The following is an 8,016-nucleotide window of genomic DNA, read 5'->3' as shown; positions in this document are numbered from 1 at the left end:
ACAAAATACAAGCAAGACATTGCTCCATGTTTTTTGGTGTTTTATTTCTCTCAAACTTATTTAAACAGGAGTGGCTGAATAAAAATAAAGTTTGAGTCCCATTTGTCAGGGGAATGACTTGTTAACAGGTCAGGCAAGCAGAACTGTGGCCCCTTTAACAACCAGTAGAAATCTTGGGGAGATGGATAAATAATTTTGACAAAGTCCATTAATGTTACATAACAGGTGCCATCCACAGTTGGAAACAGGTTATGTGTATTTCTTGATTTCGTCATATAAGACTAGGACAAAAGCACCCCCCATTCCTCTGAGGACGTTGGACCACGCGCCCTTGAAGAAAGCTTTTGAACCCTCGTCACGGGCAATCTTCCGCCAGCAGTCAATCGTTCCAGAATACATGATGTCAGCTGGAAAAAAAATGGAAAGATGCACACAGAGCCAAGAACTCTTGATGTTCACCATGTGTCCTAATGTCAAATCTCACTTTAAGTCCAGCAATACTGCATCCTGCCGTGTTTACTCTGGAGTAAGGGCTAACATGTCTGGGGGGAGGAAGGCAGGGGGGATATCACCACTGAATGTAACCAGGTGTTGAAAACAGGCTATTAGCCAGATTCTCCAAAATCATTCCTAGAACAGCAGCTCTTAATGCACTGATTACAGGTTTTGTTTGACTGTCCACTCAGTGAAAGAATGACAGAGAACTATGCTAGACTATTGTTGAAAGTCTATTAAACATATTGAAGATGGCAAAACTGACTCCTAAGGTATAAAATTAAAGCCTATTCTACTGTTGTGATTGAGATAGTTTGCCCGATTTTTTAAAATTGTTTAAATTTTTAGTTGCTTTGCTTTGATATCTGTATAAAAATATTTAATTTATGATTAACCTGGAAGAATTGTAGAAAGGTATGAATGATTCAATTATATTTCAACAAAGAATAAGAACTTGCCTAAAGATTACCTTGGGAAAGGTCAAAGGAATGACTTAAGATTAAGTCATTGATTGGGAGTCAAGATTCCCAAGAAGTTCATATTCAAGGAGTCTCATTGAACTTCATGCTTCCAAACAAGCAACCATGGAAATACTACTTTGTTTGCGAAAGGATGTTTATGCTGGTTGTTCAGTAGATGTTAGTTTTGAGGGATCAGTGTTTGATTTACAGTGTGATCCTTAACACTTTTACTCTGTATGTCCATTGACTATGAAGTATCAATCAAGTCCTAGGTAGTGGGTTTTTTTCTTAGGTGTAGGCTGTCAGACTTCAACATGGATTCTACCAGGTGTCTGTCTGCTGGAACCAAGCTAGACATACAGTTGATCCAATTTAATACATACACACAGCCCAGAGAGACAATGTGCCTACCCGGGATGTAAACGACCAAATTTAATATTAAACAGACATATTCCAAGGACTTGCTGCCCAAACCTCCCTTTCTATATCGAGCAAAACCTTCTTGTGTGCCCCTGGCTGACCTTCACGTCCCTGGTGGTGGAATTGCTAGAAATGGATACATACCACCTTTGCGGCCAGACTGCATCATCATACGCCGCCGGACTGTATCAAAGGGATAAGAGGTCAGGCCAGCAACAGCAGTAACTGACTGAGCAATCATCCAGCTGATCAAGATGTGAGTATTCTTTGGATCAGGAAGCATCCCTGTAGGTAAAAGGATTAGAGAGAAAAGAGCAGCTAAGTCACAGCAATGACACATTAGCTCACCCCTTCCAGTTTCACCTGGGAAAGCAAGGAACAATAAAAAAAAATTCCCATAAGCAAAACATACCCTTTGCAGTATCATAAATGCCAAAATAAGCTGCTCTGTAGATGATTATGCCTTGGACAGACACATTGAATCCTTGGTACAGCCCCCGAATGCCATCGGACCTGAAGATCTTGACCAGGCAGTCTCCAAGGCCCTTGAATTCACGGTCAGCCCCAGCTTTTCCCACATCAGCTGCCAGACGTGTTCGGGCAAAGTCAAGAGGGTAGACAAAGCAGAGAGAGGTAGCACCAGCAGCACCACCGGAAGCCAAGTTGCCAGCAAAGTAACGCCAAAACTGGGTTCTTTTGTCAACTCCACCCAGAAAGATCTGCTTGTATTTGTCTTTGAAAGCAAAGTTGAGGGCTTGAGTGGGGAAGTATCTGATGACATTGGCCAAATTGCCACGCCAGAATGACAGAAAGCCTTGCTCCTTGGGGATCCGGACCACACAGTCAATTATGCCCTTGTACTGCTTATCCACTGTGATCTGCTTGCTTGCATGTTGTACCTGTTAAGTAGCAAGAAAGTGAAATTCAGTTTGACAACAAGTGTGATCCTCCACTCCCCCAAAATGTAAACCAGATGCTCAAATTATGCAATCATGCAAACTTTGCACCAAAGATGGCGGAAAAAGGGAAGAGCAATCAGGGCAGTAGTATTTATCAATATAAGGCCTATAAGCTACATGGTTCATGAACAGGCTCGGGCCATCCAATTAGACTCATGACAGCTAGAGAACTGAAGATTTGGTTTCTTATACCTCACTTTTCACTGCCTGAAGGAGTCCCAAACCAGCTTATAATTGCCGTCCCTTCCAGTCACCACAACAGTCACCTTGTGAGGTATGGGGGCTGAGGGTGCCCTGCCGGGACTGCTCTGTAAAAAGAGCATTATCAGGGCTGTGATGAACCCAAGGTCATCCAGCTGGCTGCATGTGGAGGACTAGGGAATCAAACCTGGATTGCCAAATTAGAAGCTGCCACTCCTAATGACTATGACATGCTGGCTCACTGGGTGCAGAATTGCCTAAATTGAGAAATCTCAGATCACTTTTAGTTACTTCTGCCCTGCAGTACAGAAAAGTGATCTTAAATGCTTTATCCTTCCTGCCTGCCTACAAATGACACATCTACTTTTAAATGCAAAGTCCAAGTACATGTCCTTGAAGTATGAAAACCAAGATGGCCACTCTGAGCTGGAAGTCACCTCCCTAGGATCAAAGTTTGGATTTAAGACTGTCCCTAATGATTAAGGAGGATTTCCCTTACTGACATTAGTGACTATTGGACATTTGAAGGTCCTTCTAAGCACATCCCATCCCAGTAACAGCTACACAGCAAGGTGACTCCATTAACCAAGCACCTTTTCAAGGTGTCTCCAGGTCAAGTAAAATTCTCTACAGGAAGTCAGGGGCCGTCTCCTTGGTCAGTAAGTCCAGAAAGCAACAGGTCAGGGCCCATTTCCAAACAGAATAACCTTGACATCACCACCATTCCCTCAGTTTACTCCTTTAGCTCCTGGATGGACAACAGCAGGGCCCTTTAAAGGTAATCCAGGTATGACTGGTTTTGACCACGGGTCACTTCAGGGAACTGTGACCTTGAGAGACTTCAATACGCTTCATATTTCCATTCACCTCATAGTACGAGCCAGCTGCTGTTCAAATCTGAAACCGTGTAAATCACGTGCGCCCAAGAAGGACAAGTTCCATTCAGCAGGCTCAAGGTGCAGCTGGCTTCCCCAGATAACCTTTACTCTTCAAGGTTGCCAAAGAAGCTCAGCCTCTCCAGGCACCGCAATGTCAAAGCCGGCACCGAAAGAATTACTTCCCCCTTATGGGAGCTCATTACTCACTAAATGCCCCGACGCTGAGGCAAATTTCTAGAGCAGGGGTAGTCAAAGGGCGGCCCTCCAGATGTCCAACTACCATTCCCATGAGCCCCTGCCAGCATTCGCTGGCAGGGGCTCATGGGAATGGTAGTTGGACATCTGGAGGGCCGCCCTTTGACTACCCCTGTTCTGCAGAGCCGTTTACACTTGAGCAGTGCGAATGGGGACGGGAGAAAATGCCCGCCGCCAGCAAGCCAAGGAGATGCTTCCCGGAGACGGGTGGTCACACTGTCTCCGACAGTAACAGGCGGCGGCCAATGCAGGCCTGAAAGGGCGCCGCCCTGCCCGCCTTCCCTCCCCCCCACTAATCCAGCGCCCGGCAGGATTTACATAAGCGGAACTAGTTCGTGCTGGCAACGCCGCAATGGCAAGCGCTCGGCTTCCGCCTCGGCCGGCATTTAAGCGGGTTTGGGGGCCGCTCGCCTCAGACCCCCGGCCGCAGTCAAGGGCCCGTGGAGCGATGAATCAAGCCCCCGCGTCTTCCATGGCGAGCCTGGCCGCGTGACCCCCCGCCCAAGACCCCCCCTGCCCCCCCTTCCCATTGAGGGCGCCCCGACGTTCAAGGAGACAGACAGACGCCTCTGCGCGGGGGAAAAACGCAGGCTCGCAAAGGGAGCGGGCGGAGGAAATCGCCTCCTCCCGCCTGAATCATGGCGATGCGCGGGCCTTCTCCTTGGGCCGACCTTGGCAAGGGCCTACGAGGCGCTGCTGCATCTCCTCGGCGCCAGGATGCGCCACGAGGCCGCGCTGTCCCAGCGCGGACAAAGGCCGAGAGCCAAAGAGGGGCCGGCGCGCCTGAAGACGCCCGAATGCTGCTCGCCGGGTCCCGCCGCCGGTCGGGCGAAAGCGGGAGCCTCTTCCCTTCACCCGGCCAGCCGATTCTCCCGTGACCTTCTCCCCATCCCGCCCGCCCGCAGTCGGCCCCCAAGCGAGCGCGGGATCCGTTTCTCGACCCTCTCGGCCGCCCTTTGCAGCGCCTCTCCCCCACAAGGCCCCCAGCGCCCGGCTCCGAAGCCCCTCACCTGCAGGAGCAGCTTGACTCGCTCGATGGGGGCCACGGCTGTCTTGGAGATGGCGGCTGCCACTCCACCCGCCAAGAAATCCTTCAGGAAAGAAACGGCCGCGTCAGTCATGATGCCGGGAGGAAACTGGGTCACGCACAAAAACCACTGCGCTCGGATGGACTGGGGGGAGGAGGAGGACGACGACGATGCGGCGCTACCCCGGTGCTGATGGAGACTGCCGGCTCAATGAGACCGAACCCCCGAAATGGCCGGTTTTTATAGTGCCGCGAAAGCTTTCACGTGAGAACGGAGGGAGGGAAGGAAACGTGGGCATTTACGCACGGCCACTTCCCATCGGCCTGATTGGCTCTGGGTGGAAGGGAGGGTCCGAAGAGACAATGGCGGGGGGAAACGACATGGGGGCCTAGCTCCCCTATAGCCTCCGGCGTTTGGGATGGTGATTTTTGTCAGGCGAGGAGACCTATTCTCTACTGCCGGGAAGCCCCGAGCCTCAGCCGCTAAGGCTTGCGGAGGCTACATGTTTGACTCGGGCGGGCCCAGAGGCTCGAAAGACATAAGGACGGTGGCTGTAACCTTGGGGAGGGTGCACGGAGAGGAGGCAGGGCTTGTCTCTGACACGGATGTGGTGTGGGCTTGCGCCTGCACGATGTTCAATGACACAAACAGGGTGTTCCTAAGGCAACCCCGGAAAGGAACGTTTGGTGTCCTTAAACGTACTCTCGGCCCCGTAGTGGCCATCCGGAAGGCGCAAAACGAAATAAAATAATCCAGTTTTCTTCCGTAGGACTTGCCAAACCTGTTTCTTGGTGCATGAATGAGAAAACCCCCAAACGACAATCCTGTGCCTGTGCACAGTGCAATCCAACAGAAGGAAATCCTTTCTGAGGCTCATTAAAATGATTGAGCTCTCGCAAATATGCTCATGCGTTTCCACAAGGCTTTTGTCTGCTGATGGGTTGGCCAGGCCATTCTGCTCTCTGTAACCCTAGAACAATATCTAAAATCTGTTCGCTCCTTATGCCTCATAGTAAGAATGGTTCTGTTTTATTCCAAGACAGTTTACATAGAAAGTGTGAAATTACTGCGTGCATATACCTGTTACAGCGAGCCTCTTGTGGTACAGAATGGTAAGGCAGCCAACATGCAGTCTGAAGCTCTGCCCATGAGGCTGGGAGTTCAATCCCAGCAGCCGGCTCAAGGTTGACTCAGCCTTCCATCCTTCCGAGCTTGCTGGGGGGTAAACGGTAATGACTGGGGAAGGCACTGGCAAAACACCCTGTATTGAGTCTGCCATGAAAACGCTGGAAGGCATCACCCCAAGGGTCAGATATGACCCAGGGGATACCTTTACCTTTATACCTGTTACAACCCCACAATAAATTTATGTCAATGCTTAGAATTTTGGTACATGAGGCCCAAAACCTGCACTGTGGGGAAAGGTTTTCATCTACTGAAAGAATACACAAGCAAGAGGACTGTTCCCGCTTGGGTAGGAATATACAAAGGAAGGAAAGGCACCTATGCCCCTTTCACTTCAGCACCAGCAACTTTGCACATCTTTTCATGAGATGCCAAAGTTCAAGGATGCTTTCATGTCCTGTTTTGTGGGCATCCTTAACATACCTGGCTGGCCACTGAATGATTTCTTAATGATTTATGGAGGGATCCAGAAGGGTCCTGTTAATAAAACACACTGAGATATGGTGTTATCTAAAATGACACATTTAATATCAAATGTACCTGGACAAAAAAATAATTGCACAGACTAGGAGTGCAATTGTTGGTGGCATTATGCATATTCACCACTCGAATGACTGAAGTGATCAATGATACATGTTTTTTCTCCATACTGAATCATGGAGATCTGCAAACATATTCTATGAAACAGAATGAGATGGAATTATTTTATACATTTTGGTATTTTCACTGAAAGTGCACAGTCTCTCCAAAATTTAAAATCCAGGCTTTTCCTGCTTTCTTAAGTGCATAACCTGCCACAAAATTATTCTGTAAGAGCCCGTCCATACATTCAAAAAATGTCAAAAGGTACAGCTTGTCTGAAATTGCATAATTAACTTTACCCCTACCACCCTGAGCCTTAGGGGAGGGTACTATACAAATGTAATAAATAAAAATAATAATAAATAAACTCCTCACCTGTAGAAAGCTAGCTGATCATGACATGGAGGATTCTAATAGCCTTCTCCCTGTGCTACTTTCCTAGGTGCGATGAGTTCTGATGGTGTTAAGGGACCTTACTGGGGGCAGCCTATCATGTACTTTATTTTTATTTATTTTTGAACTAGAATTAAAGCCCGTTGTAGCTGATACAACAGATGTTAGCGGGGGAAAGGAAAATAGCAAAGAGAGAGGGAAGTAAAAATGAAGAGAGTGATTAAGACAGAGAGAGCTTGGCATTGGGAAGAGGAAGGGGAGGGGTTGTCCAGTCTGTAAGGGCATGAGGTTGAATGTGTGTGTTGGGGGGGGGGGGTTGTGGTGGCATGGTGACAAATGAGGGTGTGGGTGTGGAGATATGGGTGTCAAGAACCTGTGGTGTGGAATGTTCATTGAGTGTGGGAGAGAACTGACATTTGGGAATTGTGGCATAGTGGTTACAGATGAGCTTTCCAGAGCCATGTCCTCAGATATGTGAAGGGAAAATCAGACTGGAGACTCTTCTTAGGGGAAGATTACATAGCAACCAATTCCTCCCAGTTCTGTGGCCCTACTCCTTCTGTCTCCATTTTTTTTCTATTGATATAATGTTATGTGCCCACATGCTTCTTTCACGGTTGCCCCTTAGAAGAAGAAGAGCTGGATTTTTGTACCCTGCTGTTTACTACCAAAAGGAGTCCCAAAGCAGTTTACAAACACCTTTTCCCTTTCTCTACTCACAATAGACAACCTGTGAGGGATCTGGGGCTGAGAGCTCTGAGAGAACAGGGAATGGCCCACAGTCACCCAGCAGGCCTCAGGTCGCTCCAAACAGTTTAAAATTGCCTTCCCTTCCTCTCCCCATAATAGGCCCCCTGTGAGGGAGGTGAGCAGGGTGGCCCGTATTCAAGGCTGAACACCCCAGCTGATCTTCCCACAGGGGTGTTTCACAAATATATAGAGGAACTATAGATAGGGATTTGTATCCCACCCCTCCTGAATAGTGTCAGCTCAGGGCGACTCACAGATAAAACAATAAAAATCCCATAAATACAACATTAAAATGTTCCCCATCCCCACAATTAAAACTAATATCAGAAAACTAACATCAATATGACAATAGAAACAAGAAAAAAGACACACACAACCCATAACATCACTGCTCCGGCCTCAAGCCACT

General features: G+C 48.1%; 1 protein-coding gene across 1 annotated transcript; it reads right to left on the bottom strand.

The window, feature by feature from the left end:
• Window positions 1-23: 23 nt before the first annotated feature.
• On the bottom strand, window positions 24-4,930 carry SLC25A5 (solute carrier family 25 member 5). Its single transcript, XM_077308684.1, has 4 exons — window positions 4,680-4,930; window positions 1,789-2,275; window positions 1,521-1,661; window positions 24-407 (listed from the first exon to the last, which is right to left on the bottom strand). Exons 1-4 carry the CDS (start codon window positions 4,788-4,790, stop codon window positions 250-252), a joined length of 897 nt encoding a protein of 298 aa, XP_077164799.1. The 5' UTR covers window positions 4,791-4,930; the 3' UTR covers window positions 24-249.
• Window positions 4,931-8,016: the final 3,086 nt, after the last annotated feature.

This window comes from Paroedura picta, chromosome 13 (genome assembly GCF_049243985.1).
Source record: "Paroedura picta isolate Pp20150507F chromosome 13, Ppicta_v3.0, whole genome shotgun sequence".
NCBI lineage: Eukaryota > Metazoa > Chordata > Lepidosauria > Squamata > Gekkonidae > Paroedura > Paroedura picta.
Note: the sequence above shows the minus strand (reverse complement) of the source record. Positions and strands in the feature narration are given on the sequence as shown.

Coding starts and splice junctions, on each gene's coding strand:
- SLC25A5 (XM_077308684.1), bottom strand. CDS start 4,790: ATGACTGACGCGGCCGTTTCTTTCCTGAAGGATTTCTTGGCGGGTGGA. Junction 1,662..1,788: donor CATTTATGATACTGCAAAGG/GTATGTTTTGCT, acceptor TTTTACCTACAG/GGATGCTTCCTGATCCAAAG. Junction 408..1,520: donor GCAGTCTGGCCGCAAAGGTG/GTATGTATCCAT, acceptor TTTTTTTTCCAG/CTGACATCATGTATTCTGGA.